The 22,750-nt window shown below is 41.9% G+C and overlaps 1 protein-coding gene across 1 annotated transcript in view; it reads right to left on the bottom strand.

Moving 5' to 3' along the window:
* The window catches only part of LOC145414509 (trehalose transporter 1-like protein), an 88,578-nt gene extending 67,274 nt beyond the window's left edge, over positions 1-21,304 (bottom strand). The window contains exon 1 of the mRNA XM_080284027.1: positions 20,574-21,304. Within this exon, the coding sequence (XP_080140153.1) occupies positions 20,574-20,744 (171 nt within the window). The 5' untranslated portion in view covers positions 20,745-21,304. The remainder of the gene's footprint in view (positions 1-20,573) is intronic.
* Between the last annotated feature and the right edge of the window lie 1,446 nt (positions 21,305-22,750).

Here is a 22,750-nt window from a genome sequence, read left to right on the forward strand (position 1 = left end):
TCCATCTCTAAAAACCTCTCCCAAGCTGAATAAAACTGAAAGGAGCAAAATTACACTGAGAAATGCATAATAGAAGTGAATAGGCTAACCCTTTTGATGTGATTACTTCTGAACTGAAATATCGTCCATTGTTGGTGAAAATACAAGGTGACCCACATATAATGCCCTACTTCCTCTCCACCGGGCTATTTCTTGTGTTGTGGGGACAGCTTAGTCTACTGGTGTGGGTGAGGGTGTAGCAGTGAGAGTAGGAATAGATGAAGCAGACTGTCCATTGATAACGCAAACTGAGCCGTCCCCGCAGTACAAGAGAAATAGCTTGGTAGAGTGGAGGAAGGGCGTTACATAAGGACCTCCCTGTGTAATACAATGGAAGTACTGTAGTTGGTAGCCTGTGAGTTGAAATTCTCGATGTGTAGTAATGATAATATTGACGAGAATGCCTGTGATATTACCGTATGTAACTTGGGAGCTGACTTACGGTTCTCTCTCTCTCTCTCTCTCTCTCTCTCTCTCTCTCTCTCTCTCTCTCTCTCTCTCTCCATCAGACGTTCATATAATCAGCGATGAACACTTGACCTTTGCGTTGCATTATTTGCCTTTACTGATAAGAAACTCCTCATTGTGTGTATAGCTTCTTCAATTCTAATGCTAATATACTAGTAAAATATATTTCATTGCACTGTTTTGACAGACGGATACACAGATAGATACAGACAGACAGACGGAAGGACACGGGAGAGAGAAAGAGGCAGACAGACGGACACAAACACAGAAAGAGAGGGAGGGAGGGAGGGAGGGAGGAAAGAAGTGAGGGAGGTGGAGACGGGTAAAGGTTGTGGAGATGAAAAAAATGTGAGGGGACGGAATTAGAAGGTTTGTGTGTGTGTGTGTGTGTGTGTGTGTGTGTGTGTGTGTGTGTGTGTGTGTGTGTGTGTGTGTGTGTGTGTGTGTGTGTGTGTGTGTGTGTGTGTGTGTGTGTGTGTGTGTGTGTGTGTGTGTGTGTGTGTGTGTGTGTGTGTGTGTGTGTGTGTGTGTGTGTGTGTGTGTGTGTGTGTGTGTGTGTGTGTGTGTGTGTGTGTGTGTGTGTGTGTGTGTGTGTGTGTGTGTGTGTGTGTGTGTGTGTGTGTGTGTGTGTGTGTGTGTGTGTGTGTGTGTGTGTGTGTGTGTGTGTGTGTGTGTGTGTGTGTGTGTGTGTGTGTGTGTGTGTGTGTGTGTGTGTGTGTGTGTGTGTGTGTGTGTGTGTGTGTGTGTGTGTGTGTGTGTGTGTGTGTGTGTGTGTGTGTGTGTGTGTGTGTGTGTGTGTGTGTGTGTGTGTGTGTGTGTGTGTGTGTGTGTGTGTGTGTGTGTGTGTGTGTGTGTGTGTGTGTGTGTGTGTGTGTGTGTGTGTGTGTGTGTGTGTGTGTGTGTGTGTGTGTGTGTGTGTGTGTGTGTGTGTGTGTGTGTGTGTGTGTGTGTGTGTGTGTGTGTGTGTGTGTGTGTGTGTGTGTGTGTGTGTGTGTGTGTGTGTGTGTGTGTGTGTGTGTGTGTGTGTGTGTGTGTGTGTGTGTGTGTGTGTGTGTGTGTGTGTGTGTGTGTGTGTGTGTGTGTGTGTGTGTGTGTGTGTGTGTGTGTGTGTGTGTGTGTGTGTGTGTGTGTGTGTGTGTGTGTGTGTGTGTGTGTGTGTGTGTGTGTGTGTGTGTGTGTGTGTGTGTGTGTGTGTGTGTGTGTGTGTGTGTGTGTGTGTGTGTGTGTGTGTGTGTGTGTGGCGGACAGGGATGTTTGAGGCAGGTTAGGGTAGCTATGAGGTGGGAATGTGTTGGTGTGAGGTACTGTAGGTCCTGTTGGGTGTGAGGCAGGACAGGGTAGGTATGAGAAAAGACTGTGTGTGTGTGTGTGTGTGTGTGTGTGTGTGTGTGTGAGGCAGGGTCGTGTGAGTGTGAAGCAGGAATAGGTGTGGGTGTGAGGCCGGACTCGGTGGGTGTGACAGGATTAAAATACAGAGATGTAGGAACGAGTAGAAATGAATGAAGAGTGAAGTACTATGAGCAGGTAAGAGTGAATGTGGGACAAAACTGAGTCGTGTGAGAAAGCAAAATTAATGTAAGTGAAAAACTGGATTAGGTAAGGTAAAGTTGAAGTGTGGTCACACCAAAAAAAGACATTATAAGCAAGCAATGGTAAGCGCCTTGTGAACAGTGTTGTGAGTCAAGTCCGCACCATTATAGTTATGTTAGGACTGTTCTTGTAAACATTCCGGAAAATAGTTACCAAGCACTGACTATACAGCTTAGCTGATTAAAAACATACCTACATCAGCACAAGCGTCAGGAAATGTGCCGTAAATAGTTTAGACCAAATAGTGAATTAGCCTAACAACAAGTCGGAAGCTGAAGTCACACCCAGGACACATAGCTACTTTGGTAACACTGGTTAGCCAGCAACACTGTCAGAAATAGACGTTAGGTAACAAGTGCATTCTCCCTCAGCCTGTTTGCAGTGGATGGGAATTATATAATTCGGTGAGCAAGGCGATTTTTACGCCGCCTACTGCCATCTATTGTCCCCATCTCTGCTGACTTTCTACTAGAAATATTTTTATGATACCATCACTACTTTCAAGAATATTATGGTCAACAACTGCATGAAATCTTCCCAACATTTCTGGTAAAGGATACAACGCATATAGGCGATGACAATACTGACTGCAGCTTTGTGAAAGGGCTACGTCATCAGTGATACATCCAGCAACAATCTACATTGGCTATTGTACACTCATTATGTTTCCAAAAGTATTAAGCTAGTCTGATCCTGCTCCGAAGAAGTATGGAATATGTCAAGTAGTGTTGATTGGTTGTCAAAAAAATAAATAAATAAATAATAAGCAAATGAGAGGAAGAACGGGATGGATGTAAGGCTGAGGTATTATACGCGAGGTGGTGTCCATCAGAGCTGCTCAAGGGTGACAGAGTGACAATTGAGGTAGCATAAGGAAAGACGTGATGAAAGTGAAATAACAGTGAGGGGAAGGGCCAAGCGAGAGTGTGGAAGGCTGGGTAGGAGGAAAAGGCTTAGTGTTATGTCAATCGATCACACCAGGACATTTAATGTAGAGGGTGTGAGTTAGGGGTAAGCAGAGGCGAGGAGTTGTCGATGAAAGTTGGGAAGAACTGACAGAATATGAAGCAGGTGAGGTAGTAAGGAGGAATGGGATGTGTGTGTGTGTGTGTGTGTGTGTGTGTGTGTGTGTGTGTGTGTGTGTGTGTGTGTGTGTGTGTGTGTGTGTGTGTGTGTGTGTGTGTGTGTGTGTGTGTGTGTGTGTGTGTGTGTGTGAGAGAGAGAGAGAGAGAGAGAGAGCATACGGACGGGCAGGGTGAATTAGTTAAAGAATCCAGCTATAAGGAAGGGTTAAGAGAGTATGAGGAAGGCAGGGTAGGATGTGAGTCAGGTAAGGTAAGGTGAGCGGGGTCCTCGGTCAAGGTGGGTGAGTTTGGGTGCAAGATTTCAAGAGCAGACAGCCACTTGCAACGTCTGCCACCCTGCTACTCCCCTACACCCACACCAGTCTACCTTGCCTAACACAACACAGATTAAGCGATTGCGTATGAGAGACTAGCTAGAAGAGTGTGAGTGAAGTGATGAGTGAGAGAAAGAGGGGCGACCAAGGATGAGATGGAGGGATGGAGTGGAGAGTTATATGAGATTGTTGGTGTGAGTTGGAGGGAAGGCAGTCAAATGGCAGAGGACAGGGCAAAGTGGAGGCGATTTGTTTGTAATCACCTTTACGGGATTACGGCGCCTGGAAATAGATTAAATAGATAGATAGTATCGTGGTAGTGTTGATCGCAAGAGGAAAATTATTGTACCTTGTCCACCACAAAGCGAGCGAGCCTTCTTTGTCTAACATTATAAAAAGTTCAGTAAACCGCAGTGCTGGTGTGTTGATAGTAAGGAAGGAAGTTATTGTCTCTTGGTCAAAACAAAGCGAGTGACCCTACTTTATCCAGTATAATAAATAAGTAAATAAATGAATAAATTTAAGAGTTGTGCAGTTTAGCTGTGATGATTCTCAGGGAGGATGATGCGGGAACATGACCATAATATACCAAGTTGTTAATGCAGAGGTGCTGATAGTGGGGAGTGTGTTGCATATGTGTTGATAGCGATAAGTGTGTTGTAGATGTTTTAGTAGTAGAGAGAATGTGTTACAGGTGTATTGATGATAATGAGAGTGTGTTGCAGATGTGGTAATATGGACAGTGTGTTGCAGACGTGCTGACTGGAGGTAGAATGTGTTTCAGATTTGTTAACAGTACTGTAGAAAGAGTGTGTTGCAAATATGTTAATATTAGGAAAATGTTGCGTATATGGTGAAAATAGAATGTGTGTGTGCAGATGTGCTGAGAGTAGGATGAGTGTGCTACTGATGTTTTGGTAGTAGGATGAGTGAACTCCAGATGTGTTTATAGTAGGAAGACCAAGTTGCAGATGTGCTTATGGTATGGAGAGTGTATAGCAGATTTGTTAACAGCAGGGAATGTGGTTTGTAGTTGTGTTGACAGGAGGGAAAGTGCGTTACAGATGTGTTGAAAGTAAGGTGTGGGCGTTGCAGATGTGCTGAGGAAGTGTGTAGAAAGGTTCTGCCACCAATTATTTTTATTCAGCACAAGCAAGCGGTAAAACGATTGCGCACTGTTATTGAGTTGATAATCAGGGGTGAAAGTATAGTGATTTATCCAGTGCTGAAATGAGTGACTGTTGCAGCTGTGGAGAGAGAAAGAAAGTGAGGGAAATTACCGTAATTATCCTGAACTGCACTGGATAATGAGGAAAGGCGTGTATACTGCGCTTAAAGATTGCCAACAATCCTTAGGAAATGCAGAGTGGTCTGCACACAACCATAGCACAATGGAATTCTTTTATGCAAATTGTCATTATGATTAATGAATATAGATGAACACAGGAACCCTTAAATTTGCGTTTGTATGGTTTGGTTCTGAAAATGAAAAAGTTTACTTAATGGTATTTACTCAGGGAACACTTGAACCATGTTTGAAGCAAAATGGTTAGGAAATAGAGGAATGGCGTCAAATTGGAAAGTGTTCAGAAGAGAGAAGAAAGAACGAAAGAAACTGAGGAAATACATTGGGTATACACAGCATTATGGCGACCTAACAACCCGGTAACTTTTACGTATTTCCCTGATAAAATAAAATCCTCTGGCGATAACCAGAGTAAAATAACGGGCACTAACCATAATAAAACACTTCAGTGCAATGAATATAAATGTAACAGACTATAAAAGTTCCAGTAAAAGGCAGGATAATCTCGAAGGGAGAGTGATGACCAGATTTCACCCATTCCCATGCTGGTGCAGTACGAATTTGAAGTGTCTGGAATTTGCTGTATTATAATGGTTATGTTTTTGTGTGTCAGTTTGTAAATGCCTGCGCGTTTGTTCTAACCTGAAGATCTCTGACCCCTCTCAGCCCAGCTGATGGCCAAGTGTAGTCAGACTGGAGGTTCGCTTTGTTAGTATACACGAAGGCTCATTCCCCCCTCATAACTAAGACTCATCAAACTTCAAGCAACCACAGCTTAGCTTTGAAGATGTGGAAGTGACCAAATTCAGTCAGGTGAAAACAAACCGGCTGCAGGTATTCTAGAGTTCAGTCACTTTAATTTGGTCCAGATTTTGGTCCTTTTGCAGCTTATTTCACGTAGCTCAGAGGCAGAAAAATACAGTGCTACGGCTCTACATCTTTTTCATGGAGCTTCTTCATAACTAGCATCATATTCTAGTGCATATATCTTGTTACAGTTCAGCATTCAGGATAGAGAGATGGCAAATTCAGGCCAAGATAAGGTGAACAGAGTACAGTATCCCCGCTTATGTCTACCACACCACCTGTTCAATCACCACATTCAGTCCACACGCAGACTGGAAAAAGAACCCGGTTCCACTGGGACACAGAAGCTCCCAAAACGCATTAAACTCATTTTACTTTAGCTTGACCTAAAAATCGCCGTCTCTCCATATCAAATGCTGTTGTACAATAGATAACTGTAACACTAGAATATGATGCAAGTTACGAAGAAATGCTGTGGATAAGATGGAGAACTGCTGTATTCTTTTCTGCCAATGAGCTATGTAAAAATCCCTGCAAAAGGACAAAATCTAGGCCAACTTAAGGTGAAAGACCTATAGCAAATGCAAAATAATCGTGAAGGTAGTTTTAACACTATCGTGATCCCAGTGATGGAAACAGTTCACCGTCTCCAAGTCTGGCTTAGTTATTTGCATTTTTGTTTCTGAGGAATACTACAATGATTTCAGTGAGGAAAAATCTGTAAAATGGAGAATGTGTGTGTGTGTGTGTGTGTGTGTGTGTGTGTGTGTGTGTGTGTGTGTGTGTGTGTGTGTGTGTGTGTGTGTGTGTGTGTGTGTGTGCGCGCGCGCGCTTGTTGAGTGTGTTTACTTGAGCCAATATTTGCCTTCAGTCATGGGCGGTCTGCCATGTATGTGTGGGGGAGGAGTGCATGTGCATGTGTGTATACATGTGTGTGTGCGTGTATGTGTGCGTGTGCGCACGCGCACCTTAATTCCTCCATCATTTACACTACCCATTGCAGTTCCGACAAATGAACGATTCTGACAGCATCCAGACAAACTCATGCACTTCACAATAAAAACGCTTTATATTAATGAGGGGTTGAGACGCTGGCATACTCTCTCTCTCTCTCTCTCTCTCTCTCTCTCTCTCTCTCTCTCTCTCTCTCTCTCTCTCTCTGATCACTGCGGGCGTAAACTGACTGTTGCAACTTGTAACTTAAGTAGAAATAAAGAACGAAAAATGTGATTTGAATTGATATAATAGTTCACTCTTCGCTCAGACAGTAAACACACAGACCCTAGATAATAATATACTCAACCTCGCCCAAATCAGTGTTGGTGACGTCATACATGCGTGTGACGAAGATTACAATTTGTGACTGTGATGACAATATAATCAGACTGGAAATCAATGCAGAGTGTAAGATTAGTATCAATAACCTCTAGATTCTAACTTCAGAGAACTACCCGAACTACTGGGAAAAAAAAAAAAAGCCTGGATGTCTGGGTGTTTTGATGAAATGGTCGGTCACATGAGAACTGACCGCACGAAATCTGTCATGACAAAAAGCTACGAAGAAGGTATAAGTTCATCGTTTATAGGCATTTTTTTTAATTAGATTTCGAAAACTGAAAGTAAGGCAGATAAAAAAAAAAAGTTTTTCGTTGTGTTAGGAGTGGTTGCTGTTGTTGTTGTTACATAATCTCGGTCTTTCTAGTTGAGCATACCCGTCGACCACAATTGTTTCTGTAGGGCCGTCCTGCAGGCACAATTTACAACATACACCGTGCGGAGATCCCCTTGTGGTAGACAGAGCCTCACCAGGGCCGGACCAGGCTCCCTCCACACGGCAAGGTGCAGGGTAATATGAGAAGGTTTGGCTCCCGGGTGGATGCCTCAGCTGCTCCACCCAGGATGCACAGTGCCACCACGTTTAGGCTCCTCGTCAACACCTTACTGGGTAAGACGTAACGTGTCTGAGTGTTTGACGTTCTAAAGGACGAGAGACTTGTTCATGATAACCAGACTCGAGCAATAGCTTTAAATGACACCATTAAGGTGTTTTCACAACATTAAATAATGTACACAAACCGACGCCACAATCAGGAAATGAACAGACCCACGCTACAAACAGTGAATCAAAGGGAAGGACACTAACTACAACTAATCAGATATGTCGAGAAAATTCGACGTAACTCAACCAGTCCAGACCGGTCCCCAGCTACTGAGGAATCTGACCCACAATTAGTCGTCCCTATAGCCACAACGTTCCATAAATCATTAACTGAATGTATGGTACGTTGTTAGTGGAAGCTTACTAACATACCATCTATCGGCAGAGACAGACAGACAGACAGACAGACGGACAGACATATTGACGGACAGACAAAATAAAGAGGAAGATAAGTGAAAATTATGATAAAAAAATAAAAAAAAGAATAAATATGCAAACGCGAGATGAGGAAAATATTTAATGAAGAGAGCAACACAGTACAGCTTACAAAGATAGGGAGTGTGTGAGTTGATAGATGGGAGAAAGCAGACAGGTGAAGGGAAGGAGAGAGATAGCGAGATAATGGTGACTGATAGAGTGAGAGCGAATGTGTGTGTGTGTGTGTGTGTGTGTGTGTGTGTGTGTGTGTGTGTGTGTGTGTGTGTGTGTGTGTGTGTGTGTGTGTGTGTGTTTATGTGTGTGTGTGTGTGTGTGTGTGTGTGTGTGTGTGTGTGTGTGTGTGTGTGTGTGTGTGTGTGTGTGTGTGTTAGAAAGGGACAAGAACAGACAGATATTAACAGGAAACAGAAAAGATAACGAGAAAGTTGACTGTGTCTTCGGCTAAGAAGATTACGTATGACCTCCTTATCGGCGACTTATTTTGCTCAGTTCTTCTTTTTGTCATTCTTGCTTACTGCAGACGATTTTATTCAGCTTAGGAGAGACCTTTCGAACTGGAAGGGTTAAAAAAAAAACCTTCCTTCACTTCCTCACTGCAAGGGATTTCTCATTAGATGAAGGGAATTGTCTGGACGTAGCAGAAATAACATAAAGCGTCGTTGTACTAATGGAATTAACAAATTATATTACTAAGGCATAATATGGAAAATAGATTGTTAAGGAAGGAGTGCTGCGAAACCTCCCTAGTCAACGCTCATACGAATCTGAAGAATAACTGACTGAATGAACAAGAAGGTAAGAAGACCAATTCCCTGTCGCAACTTTCTGCGTGAAGGACAAGGAAGATATAGTGCAGAATCTTCCCACGTCTCTCGTTCCTCCTGTAAAAGCCAATGCGAGTTACAAGAGGGAATAATAATGTTAAGTTAGTTAATTGATTCAGACCGTGTGTGGTGCGGCAGCAAGTGTGGCGTATCTCACTCACACTGGTGTAATGAATAAATTAATAAAACTATTGTGTCTCCTGCTGTGCTTTATATTCTGAATCACAGACGAAAATCTGTGAAGTAAATGGAGGCCCGTATATAGCACCCCACCTCCATTACGCCGGGTGAATTCTCGTGTGTTGTGGGGACGGCTCAGCCACTCTTATCAATGTCTGCCCTGCCTCGTTCATTTCTCTCTCTGAATGCCAAACCACAGCCACACTCGCTGAGTGAGCCACCCCCGCAGCACAAGATACTGCCAATTTTCTAGTGGGGCACAATTAAAGGCCCAACCATTCCTTTTGCTTTTTTTTTTTTTTTCCATAACCGTATATATATATATATATATATATATATATATATATATATATATATATATATATATATATATATATATATATACTGTTAAATCGCTCTTTAAACGACAGTGTGACACAAGCCGAAATTTTTAGTCAGTCAGTATTACCAGACACACCGAAACACACGGAAAAATATCGCTGTGTTTAATTTCATCTCACGTAGGAAGTTACGACACGTGTTTCATTGGCTGCCAGACGCGCCCAGACATTATTATCACCACTATCGTCCCGGCCTTCCTCTTGAGTCAAAGGGCTATATGTGATAAGATTAAGAAACAAGGATAGGAAAAGTATCATAGTATAACAAGGACATAAAAAGAAAGAAAGGAGGAACCAGAAGTAATTGAAAAAAGTACAATGGTGGATCCAAAAACAAGGAAAATAAAAAATATGAGGGCAGGATTCGGGAATATATATATATATATATATATATATATATGTGTGTGTGTGTGTGTGTGTGTGTGTGTGTGTGTGTGTGTGTGTGTGTGTGTGTGTGTGTGTGGTAGGTGGGGGCGCTCACCATCCACTCACTCAATCCGGTGCTGCTTTGGGTGTCTGCCCTTTCCTCTCTTCCCTCCTTCCTCTTCTACCTTTCTTTCCTTCATTCTTTCCTCTTCCTTCTGCCCACGGATGGCTTCACACTCCCTCTTCTGTTTTTCTTTCCTTCGTGCTTTTTCTCTTCCTTCAGCCTGTGGGTGACTCTACACTGAGTGACAACCCAAATGGTTTCCTGTTCACCAGGAAACCATTTACAACGCTGGGTGGTAACCATATAATCAAAGTATGGCGCCTGGCGGTTTAGTGGGTAACTAAAGCGCTCCATTCGGATTGAGCTTGTGCAGGTTTATATCCAAGGGGTGGTTGGGGTTTATTGCTCATGTAATGCCAATCAGGGATGGGTGAGGCTGGTCACTCTCATCCTGAATGTCAGGACCAGCTTGCCTAGCCCCGGTCTCCTACGCTCCTCATGGGGCGACATAGGATTGGATGGTGGATGGATGGATAGATTGATAAACAGAGAGATAGACAGATATATAGATAGATAGACAGGGGGAGAGAGAGAGAGAGAGAGAGAGAGAGAGAAAGTACGAAAATTGGAACCAGAAACAATGGAAGAGAATGTACATACGTAAGTGATAGAACTAACCAGCAGCAAACACACATAAACGTAACGAGAAATATTAATCATTATCAATTTCTCAGAAGGTAGAGGGTCAAATTACACTTGTTCTTTTGACTGCCAAGCACCAGACATCATCATCATCATCAGCAGCAGCAGCAGCATCCGACTTCAATTTCATTATCATCATCGTCATTACCGCCAGCATCATTATTACATCCTGACCTCTCTTTCATCACCATCATCATCATAGCCCCGCTTTCATCATCATCATCATCATCATCATCATCATCATCACATCTTAACCTCCCTTTCATCTTCATCATCGTCATCATCATCCTAATCCCTCTTTCATCATCATCATCATCATCATGATTACATCTTAACCTCCCTTTATTCATCACCATCATGATCACATCTTAACCTCCATATCATCATCATCATCTCCGTCGTCGTCATAACATCCTGACCTCTTTCGCACCTAAGAATGGGGTGAGGTAGGGTCCAAAAAACGAAGAAAGTGAGAGGAGGAAAGAAAAACAAAGAAAATACCAAAGAATAATAACGTTCAGGTCAAAGTTTATCAAAACAATGGCGTCTCGGGACTTTTCTGTGTTGCCTCTACATTTGGCTACTTCACGTCTAGCCAAAAACGGCACACGCATGATTGATTAGGCAATTTGCGTGCACACATCAGCAGCACATTTCAGCACAGGGTCGTGTGTGTGTGTGTGTGTGTGTGTGTGTGTGTGTGTGTGTGTGTGTGTGTGTGTGTGTGTGTGTGTTAAGGGAGTGTTTATGTCGTACAGGGTTCTTTTTATCTTACTCTTGCTACCTCCTGACGATATTGTTCAGCTTGTAAGAGAGACTATAATCGTTCCCATTAGCCCTTTTATAGCCTAATTTCTCACCCTAATGTGAATAATATCGCTTAATGGTACCAGCAGTAAAAATAACATAAAATTACGTCATGGAACAGAATGGGTTATGCTTTACTTATTTAAGATAGCCGGCAACTTTATTACTTTCTTACTATTATCAGCAGCTTTATTCCTTTCTAACATACGATTATCAGCAATTTTATTACTTTCTTACGATTATCAGCAACTACCTTTCTTACTTACAGTTATCAGCAACTTTTTCATTACTTTCTAGCTTACTATTACTAATATTATCAAAAGCTTAATTCTTTTCTCACTTACGATTCTCATCCTTTTTATCAACCTGAAGATCATTATTATTATTATTAGTAGTAGTAGTATCATTAGTATTAGTATTAGCCATTCCTTACTTGCACGTATCCCTTCCTATTTAGCCCCTCCAATTCTATATCATCTTCATCTGTTTTGGGTAATGTAGACAAGATAATGTGTTTTTGTTGCTGTTGTGGCTCTAGGATCACCTGAAATGTGAACCCAGTGGAGTGCAGGCTGGAGATGCCATTCTCTCACAGTCCACCATCCTCCTTTTGGCCGATAGGGAGGAAGGTGAGGAACGTTTGTATAAGCAGGCAACGGAGCCTTCTGAGTATGCCAGTGCCACCACATGAAGGCGTCCCTCTCCACAGCTTAAGAAAGACGTCTAATACTGAAGAGGTTAATGAAGGCCTCATCTAACCCCTCCAGTTCATTAAAATCTCACGTAAGCTGAATAAAATCGTCTGTAGGTAGCGAACATTAAATAATAGCCTCTCTAGTTCGAAAAATGTCTCCTAAGCTGAGCAAAATCATCCGTAGGTAGCAAAAATTAAATGAAAATTCTCATGTTCAAACAATCTCACGTCAGCTGAATAAAATCGTCCGTAGAGAGCAAAATAAGGGCGTCCTCGGGCTGATGGGTTTTGAGATTACAAGCATATTCATGAAGTTTTTAGTATATACCTGTGTGCCTTTTTTTCCTTATAATTTTCGATCGTTAGCATCATTTCCTTACAAATTACTTGATTACTTACGATTATCTGTAATTATTTCTGTCCGTCTGTCTATCTGTCTATATCTATCCATCCATCTATCTATCTATCGATCTGTCCGTCTAATATCCACCTATCTATCTATCCCTGTCTGTGTTCCTGTCCGTCTGTCTATCTGTCTATGTCTTCTCTTTCCATCTATCAATCTATCTATTTGTACGTCTATTATCCACCTATCTATCTATCTCTATCTATGTGTCTGTCCGTCTGTCTGTCTGTCTGTCTGTCTGTCTGTCTGTCAATCTATCCATCTACCTGTATCTATCTGTCCGTCCGACTATCTGTCCGTCCGTTTATCTGTCTGTTTATTTATCTATATATCTATATATTATCCAGTCCCCTATTGCCTCATCAGGAGCGTAAGGACCTGGGGATAGGCTATTTTCTCCAGACCCTTAAGGCAAGAGTAGCTAGTTTTTTTGCACTAACCTGCCCCAAATTTTCGTCCTTTGACAGCTTATTCCACATAGCTCAGTGGCAGAAGAAGACAATGTTACAGCTCTGCATCATTCTCACACAAATTCTTCATGACTAGTACCAGAATCAAGTGTCAGGCTACTGTTACACCTCAGTATTCAAGATGGAAAGATGTCAAATTTAGACCAAGTTAGAGTCAAATCGGTATAGTAGGACTCCCCCGAACGGAACTGGGTGAGAAACAGCCATCCCTCGGGCTACGACAAAATCTGGGTAGTGTATGAATCCAACAGATCACTAGATACTCACTGGATTATGTGGTTTCCTGGGCTACAAGGGGAAAAAAATTGGTTTATTGCTCAGTGTAGAGTTAATGGAATGGATGGTGGGCGCCCAGTCATACCACCTTTTCTTAGCACTTTCAATACTTTGATTATCATTTCTTATCATTTCTTATCATTTATATGTTTATAATTATTAGCAATTCTTATTAGTTTCTTAAGATTATTAGTCATTCTTATCATTTTCAACATGATTAGTCATTCTTATCACTTTCTTAATGTTATTAGCAAGTCTTATAACTTTCATAAATAATTTATTAACCCTCCTCATCGCTCTGATACTAAAGATTGTTAGCTGTTCTTATTTAACTTAGTAGGAGTAAACAGCGAAATCATAATACTTGTTTCGATTTTGGCAAAGCTGCGATGATATGCCTCCGATTGCCAAAGGATGACTTATCTAGCTTTTTATCGATGGCGGGCGATACCCATTTGTGGGCGAACGATTTGGCATTTATTTACTCTCAGTTTCTTGTTTACGATTTTTATTATTACCTTTCAGTTTCTTATCCTCACCTCAACCATAGGTGGGAAAACCATGATGATGATAATGTTGTTGTTTTTGTTGTTAATAATAATGTTGTTGTTGTTGTTGTTGTTGTTGTTGTTGTTGAGGAGGAGGAGGAGGAGGATAATATTTTTTATGAGGGTGATGATGATAACAGCCAGTAATAATCACCAGCAACTTTTCCCCCTCAGAGTTCACGTACGGTTAAAAGCACAACCTGTTCATTCATTACCAACGGATTCAACATTTCTTCATATTCCGTGTCTCGCTATACTTTTAACAGCCCTTGAGGTCATTCAGAATCCTGCACTTCCAAAAAGTTAGTATGGGGCTGAAGACCGTATTCTAGATGGCATAGGAAGTTTAGTAACACCTGTTCATTAGCGATTCATTTTGCATATTATACATTAACCTTCTCGTCTATATCATTTTATTATCGACATTGTTTTCATCAAGGGAAGAGGGTACTGGGGCCTAATCTGCAGAAAACATCGCTATGCAAGAGGTGTTACGCCATCTCCAAAGCCACTGAGAAGACTACCGTAGCCCTGTCTTTCACTTCATACTTACGACAATGGCCACTGCTTTCCTTTCATCTCTGTACAGCATTGCGTAATAACACCCATAGCACTGTTCCTGGCAATAGGTTAACATCTCCAGTATCATAACACCGCATTAAATTTACTAGATAGCTACCAACACGCGATTTCATTCAGCTTAAGATGGCCCCCTGGTGATGAATGAGTTACTGAGGGCTGCATGTAACCCCCACAAGCAAAAATAAATGAATAAATTTTTCTCTCGCTAATTAAAATCGCCAGGACACAGCAAGGATACAGTAAAAATGACGTCTTGCGGGTAAAGGGGGTTGAACAGCAAGTAAGCAGCAACTAGGATCCGTCCAGCTCTAGCGATCTGGCTATACTGAGCGAGGAATATCGAAGCGTAAAAATTATTGTTTTTAACACTTGTGTATCTCTCTTAACAAGAACCCAGCTACGGACACCTGCAAAGGCTGAAATTATCGTGAGGGTTGTGCTAAGTCTTGCCAGCCTGCGATTCTTGTTGATTTATTCGTCATTCGGGGCTGGAGAGGGACGCCTTCTTGTGGTGACACTGATGTAACCGAGCGGATCCTCATCCATGATAACAAACATTCCTCCACCCCTTCTCAACCCCCGCAAGAAGGATGGTGGGGTGACGGAGTAGTGCAACTTCACAATACAGTCCAGCGGGTTTACGTTTCAGATGAACTTGGGGCCACTATTACTGCTACTATTACTACTTCTACTATTACTGTTACTACTACTACTATTACTTATTCACGCCTTCGAATTTCGTGGCTCCATCTCACAACCCATAATCATCATCATCATTCACCCTTCGAATTTCCCAGCTCCACCTCACTGACCAACCCATCCACATAAACCAAGTTCATAACACCCATGGGACAGAGACCAGTTCTTCATCCACCAAGTTAAAATGAGGGTGGAACTCTTGTCATGTGAGTCTCCATAAACAGAACTTAATTCGTCCAATTCTATCGTCCATCCAACCTTTCCCATTTTCATCTTCCGTAACTCGCTTATACCGGTAGCTTATATTGTGTTGTGAAAATTCTGAATCACCTCTTACAACCACGTACCTAGCTTTACTGCATGTGCATATGTTCCCTGAGGGCGAAATGAAAATATTATTATTATTGTTGGTATTCCTTCTGATGATGTTGTTGCTGATGTTGTTATTACTAGTAGTAGTAGCAGCAGCAGTAGTGGTAATATTATTCGCATGTTAACATATGAAGAGACATGAGTAATATTTATTTCGTCCACGTTCTCTACATACAGTACAGTATATTCACCAGCAAAATAAGTTCAGCAGCAGATACACTCTGACGAACATCTTTGTGGTGACTGAGACTTTTTCTTGTCCCATGTAAAGCCTTACACAATTTTTTCCTTCAGTTATATAGAAAACTCTTTTGTACTGCAAAAAGTGGTACTGTATTTGATACAGCACTTCAGAGTTTATACATATTACAAGATAGATAGATGGATGTGTGTGTGTGTGTGTGTGTGTGTGTGTGTGTGTGTGTGTGTGTGTGTGTGTGTGTGTGTGTGTGTGTGTGTGTGTGTGTGTGTGTGCGTGCGTGCGTGTGCGTGCGTGTGCGTGTGTGTGTGTGTGTGTGTGTGTGTGTGTGTGTGTGTGTGTGTGTGTGTGTGTGTGTCTGTGTGTGTGTGTCCCAAAAGGGTTGGCCTCAAACAAATCGCCTCCACTCACCCTGTCCTCTATCAGGCTGACCATGGATATGAATATTATCTCACGTACAGTTGTTTAGCGGCCATTATCTGCCATCATTAACTGTAAGTTTTATTTCCAACATACTGCTCTTTATGGTCTAATAAAGATGACATCAGTGCTCACATCTTAAAGGGTGCAGCTTATAGTTCATGCGAATAAGACAAGAAAATTTGGCTTGACCTCAAAGTATCAATAGTACTTGCAGCCGCCACTGGTATACCATGCTTACCTACACGTAACTGTGTGCATTTCTTGTTGACTGATGCATTAGTCTTTGGGAGAATCCATGTACTGTCTTTGAGAGAGTAGTGAAATAGTAAAAAATAAATAAATAAATAAATAAATATGTAAATCAAAGAAAAGGGGTACGGGCACACCATGAAGAGCATAGCCGCGGTGATCATCTCCACAACTTCGGCCTTTGTGCCTGTGACCAGTTATTTCCACACAGTCGTGTGATACAAGACCACTGCATTAACCATTTTTTCATAGATATCTCCCTTATAGGTTAATCTCTAGTCTACAGCAGGTACTACCAACTTAGAGAGGGTGGATGGACACCTGAGTCGTGTGGCATCAGCTGCCTGCACCTAGATTTGAACATTGGCACTAACATGCTGGCAGCTTCATAGCTAGCAATGCTAACCACACAGCCACCGCGACAGGACTGATGTGATCAAAAGAAAAGAACTGTACTCAAAATGATTGAGTAGTAACATGAAATTTGATAACTCAGTTCCAGACAGGGAACTGGTGGACACAGTGATTCCCAGCATCACACTGGAAGTAAAGATAGTCCTGAGAGGAACGAGGAGTGGCACTGCAGCGGGTGATGATGGTCTAACCAATGATCTTATTAATAATGCAGGTGGTTTTTCATTAAACAAATTAGCAGAACTACGTATAAAATTCTTAGAGGTCAAAATAGCAACCAGCTCATAGAAAAGGTTTGTTCCCCCCAAAAAAAGAACTGGGAGGGAGCATGGAGGACCTAATAAACTACCGTCCAATTAGTATTCTTGGGTAAGAACTTTTTGCGAAAAAACTGACAAATCGAATTAATTTTACCTAAGATGTAACCTAACAAAGAGCACAAGCCGGATTTCTTGCTGCTCGACGACAGATCATAAGTTTATTTTAAAAGAAATGGTTGTGAGCAGGCCACGTCCTTCGTAGGACAGATAAGTAATGGATAACCATAATTAAGTGTCACCTCAATGATCGAGTGTAGGAAAACAGCAGACAGAGAACAAGTTGAAAAGATAAAATGCAGAAATTTCTAGCTGGGATTAAATGGAGTCTGAATCGAGAAAGATAAGAGAGACTTTCTTCCTGGACTGAAGTGGCTCAGGTTGCTGCTGCTTCTGATGGCGATGATAAACGTAACATTGCATGCTTTTGTTGCCTATTTCATTCGTGTGATCGATTTTTCTTGACATTGTTTACATAACTAAAAATTCTGAGTGACAGGAAACTGTCATCTAGTGGATACCCCGCTGCTGAGAACTGATGGCTGAAGCACATATGTTATCCTCTAAAGAAAAAAAAAATGCAGTTTGCTGAAGGTGGTGTGACATGACAAGTGAATGACAGAACCGTGTTTAGTGGCGGTATGAGAAAAAGACATAACGAAACAGTTCATGACAGTGTGGCATTGGAGAGGAGTTGGGGATAAACTGCGGCTGACTGATTTTAATGCCTTCAAATTTCAGTGACTTGGGAAAACAAAAGCGAGTTTTGTGCTGGGGTAACGAAGAGACGGGTATATTTTGCGATAAATTTGTTTTGACAGTATGTGTTAATGAGCAGCAGGGATGAAACAGTTTTGATGACACTATAAGCCGGGTTATTGTTAGCAAAGGAGGCTTTGGAGCACCTATTCCCCGAGCTTGCTTAGTACAGTGCACTTTAATATTCCCTTCTGTGTTAGGCGTATCGTTTCATGTCGACGAAGTTTGTATCAGTAATATAGAAGGGGATACTGAGATGTAATTTGCTTAGTGTATCTCTAATGAAAGTTGCTCCGAAACCTCCTATACCACTTACAATACGGCCACAAGCATGTTACTGTGTCAAGTGACTGGCAGAATGGTGAAGAAAACAAAAGAAAGAAAAGAGAAAAATAAGCAAGAAAAGAAAAGAGAATAAAAGAAAAAACAAAGAAAAATCTGTACTGATGGGGAGATGGGAGGAAGTTTGATCTGATGGGATTAAGAGTTGTACAGGTGTATACTGAGTAAGCTAACCTCGGAGATTTAACAACACCTCTTCCTTTGCCATTTATTTCCCATAGTACATCTTTCCATTATCTTCTGTATTAGTGCTGATATCGACATTGTTTGCAATAATAATATAAACGAGGGTATCAAGGTGTAATGTAGAGAATAAAGTGCAAAGATAGAAGTGTTACGAATACGCCCCAAAACAACTTCACATCGCCATTCCGCCGAGAGAAAAGACGCACAACTTGTTATAAACTCCCCAGATAAGATATGATAATAAGCTTTGTTCGCATGCAGCCTTCACAAGCCCTTCCTCTCATCCACGTGTATCGATAACGTCTTCACTTCTGCAGGAGCTAGACGTTATTCCAAGGTTTAGTGATGACTTCTTATATAGTTCTTTTACACTAACCTTGACCAGATTCTCATCCTTTTGTAGCTTACTTCATGTGGCTCAGTGGCAGAAAAAAAGACAATGCTACAGCTCTGCATCCTCGCCATAGCACTTCTTCTTGACAAGCATCATATCCCTGTGTTAATCTACTGTTACAACTGAGTATTCAAGATGGATAGATGACAGTTTTAGACCAAGTTAGAGTAAAAAGGGTATAGTGTAGGAGTGAGACTTTTATCCAATAATTATCCCCTTTAGTCCGATGAAGTGGAGTGCTGATCACTCCTGCTGCCTCTACACGATTTTATTTCAACTTTAGGGAGACATCTTGTAGTGTAATTGTAGGTGAAGGCTGTCTCTAACTTCTCTAACTGAAAAGTCTCCCAAGAACACAATAAACTGTCCGTAGGAAGTAAGAGAGTAAAATGAAAGATACGTCATCGGATTGGAGGGACTGACCCCATCCGTTCAGTGACGTGCCTGTTTCTTTTGTTCTGGCTATCTCCAGGCGATTTTATTTGGCTAAAGAGAGACTTTGTCAACTGGAGGGGCTAGATATAAGTTGAATTTACCCCTCCACGCGTAGATATCTTTCCTATCGTACACAAAATCGTTGAATGGCAGCCTGACTAAAGTTTACAAGACGTCACTGTATTGAATGGTCTAACTTCTTCACTGCAAAAAATCTCCCTTCAAATGAATATAATAATTGGCCATTAGCTAGAACAAAACAGAAAAGACACCGTACTGAAGATGAGAACCATTCAAATGCCGAAGTTTTCTTTCTGCTAAATAATATTGCCGAGTCTAAAAGAATAAAACTTTTAAGTTTACCACCACTGCGAAAGTTTTATATAATCATTTTGGATCCTATAATTGTGTAAGAACTCACTGTACCACAGACAGAAAAAATATGGTGCGAAAGTTAATTATCTTAACCATAGCAGTGTAAAGGTATTTAATACTTCAGGGTATATATTGTGTAAAGCAATGAAAACGTTCGTATCGTTTATGAAGGCTCCAACCTTGGCTCCAACATGCTTGCATGCGTCGGCCTTGGTCACCTCATGGCGTCCCTCCACACTGCTTCGTCTGTGGCAGCCTTCCTATTCAGCCCCTTAGCCCTGAGGTCACACTCTATGATCTTGTCCCCGGTCTTTTTCGGTCTGCCTCTCGCAACCCTACCCACGACCAAGGCCCACATAACAAGTTCTCACCTCACACACCCGATTGAGGACAATAACGTATAAAGAATTTCTGTTGTGCTGGAAGTGAAAGGCTATATAGAGGTTTTACTCTGTTAAGGTAACATCCAACACTGTCAATATCCCACACTGTTAATATGCTATTATTCCCAAGCATAACGTGGTGTCCCACTGCTATGGCACTCTCACTCTGTTAATATCCCAGTGTTTTCTTTTTTCTTTTTTTGTAATATTACCTATCCCACACTGTTACTATCCAACTCTGTTATTATCCTACGTTGATGATGTCTCACACAGTTAACATACCACACTGGTAATAACCCAAACATGTTAATATTCAGTTGCGGTACTGAAATACCCTACCCCAAGTTAACATCCCCCACTGTTAAAAAAATGCCGCACTAAGGTAATATTCCACACTATGAAGGGCTACACTGTTTAGGTGATAACTCACTCCATGTTAAGATTCCACTAGGCTAGGATATTATCGCACTTTCTTGTGCTCTTTTTGCGCCAACATGGTCTAAAATTGCCATCTCTCCATCGTGCATACCGAGTTGTTACAATAGATTAACTCTAGAATATAATGCTAGTCACGAAGTATGGTATGGAGAAGATGTAGAGCCGTAGCGTCATCATATTCTGCCACTGAACTACGTGAAATAAGCTGCAAAAGGACGAAAATCTGGAGTATAGAATTTGTTAGTATCTCCGTTAATTTCCCCTCAGACTAAGGCACCGTGCATGCTTGGCTCCTTGTCCCACCTGTTTCACGACGCCCCACCTGCCGTCGCCCCGCCTCTTCCTCGCCTCCGCCTCATATTGTTTCGCCTTCACCACCTGCGGCTTCAGACCCAGGCTAAAGTCCTTCTCCAGTAGGTCCACGCACTCCGGACCCACCTCCACGCCGCTCTCCTTACTCTCATTAGGTGCCATGCTGTGTGTGTGTGTGTGTGTGTGTGTGTGTGTGTGTGTGTGTGTGTGTGTGTGTGTGTGTGTGTTACTTTTTCAACCGCGCGGATTTAATAATCTCACACTCGCTTCTGATGAGTTTGAATAAATAAGTGAAGATTTTTTTTTGTTTAATTTGTGGATTTGATGAAGTTTCACTCTGGGTTGTATTGCATGTGTCTACTTTTATAGAAGAAAGATTTTTTTTTTAACACGGATGTAATAATGTCCCACACGATTATACTGAAAATGTGCATATATGTGCCGAGCTTATATTTTATTTTTTGCACACAGTTTAATTGATGTCTCACACTTGTGTTGCGTGAGGATTATTTTTTGAATCACTGATCTGATAATGTCTCACACTTCCCTGTATTATGTGTTAGTATGTGAATGTGTGTGTATTTGAAGATATTTTCTTAAAAACACGGATCTGAAAATGTCTCTTGTCTCAACCTCTTGGGGTCTCTTAAAAGCGCTGAGTTCCTAATGCGCTTGTGGGTGAGTGAGTGTGTGAGTGAGTGAGGTGGTGTGCTTCTACGTCCGCTTAGCACCACCACTGGTACTATACTGACACCCCTCGCCACGCCAGCCACCCATGCCAGCTCTCATCACAACCACTGCCGACATTGGGACTCATATTCTCGTCGGGTTAGGTGGCTTTCTAGCTCCTCTCCCTTGGCGATTTATATTTCTTACCACACATTAATATTCTCTTGTTCATTATTTAGGCTTTTAATACGGGCTCTGTTTCCATAGTTATAATACAAGAGAATATTTACGCAGCATATGCAAGAACAGATTATAAAGGAGGAGGTGCTGGAAATCTTGCTAAGTTGTCAAGAGTACGTTGCTTACTCGCCCACCAAAACTACCCTGGCGCCCACCCCCAGCGCCACCCACCTGCACTCATTTGCCACCCCGGCCACGCTCAAGCCACCCCTGTTCCGTGTCCTGTCATCGGGAGGGCACAATATGGTGTCGCCTTCATATGATCCCTGTACATTTTTATCTTGGTCGAAGAAGTCTAGTTTGTGGTTTGCTGAGGACAGCCGATGAGCAACATGATAACACTGCAGCTTGCATTAGACGGCTGATAAGATAATGAATGAAGTTGAGACTGTCACTTTGTTTTGCATGGTCAGACCACTATACCTGTAACTGATGCGAGAAAAGGAATCAGGATAAAGAAGAGCAAAATTCTCTGAAAATACGAAAACTGGCACATATAAATAAACCAAGAGCTGTTAGCGAAAGATACCGGTACTGCTGATACTCGTGTGTAATCGCTCCTTAGTCACGCCATAGTAAGTCACCCCCACACTTGAACTTCATCCAGGTCGCAGGTTTCCGTTCTGCCTATCCTAACCTAACCTAACCTAACAGATTAACCAGACTAACAAAGTAACCTAACCTGATACCAAGAAAACAGACCTAACGATTAACCTAACTGACTAACAAACTAACCTAGCCTAATGCTAAGAAAACAAAACTAACCTAACCTAGACTTTCCAGGATAAGAAAATGTGCAAATATGATACACAGAACGGCAGACAACATCCCGGTGTAAGTTTGCAAGGTCGTCATCCCACCACCTACACGAGATGGCCACACCCAAGACCATATTAACTTCAGCTTAGGAGGATTTCTCGCGTTTTTTCCTTAGCGATGTGCATTCGGTACTAACATAAAATCTCTTATTTACGTTACTTATATCGTTTTAACATTAACATAGTTTGCATAAATACCATAGACAAAAATATTATCCTGTCACATACTGTATGGCGAGGGGAAGAATGTGGAGGTTTGGTTCCCGGATGGACGCCGCATTTGCGTCTCTCCATCCAGTTGACAGGGGCACCATAGTAAACTGCACGTCATCCCGTTATTTGGATATATGGTTACTATCAAACGTTGTAAATGGGTTCCCGAGTTGCAGGAAACCATTAGGCTTGTCACTCAGTGCAGAAGCACCCAATGTGGAAAGAAGA

This window comes from Coenobita brevimanus, chromosome 100 (assembly GCF_032717465.1).
Source record: "Coenobita brevimanus isolate Jiangsu-jjx chromosome 100, ASM3271746v2, whole genome shotgun sequence".
Classification (NCBI taxonomy): Eukaryota; Metazoa; Arthropoda; class Malacostraca; order Decapoda; family Coenobitidae; genus Coenobita; species Coenobita brevimanus.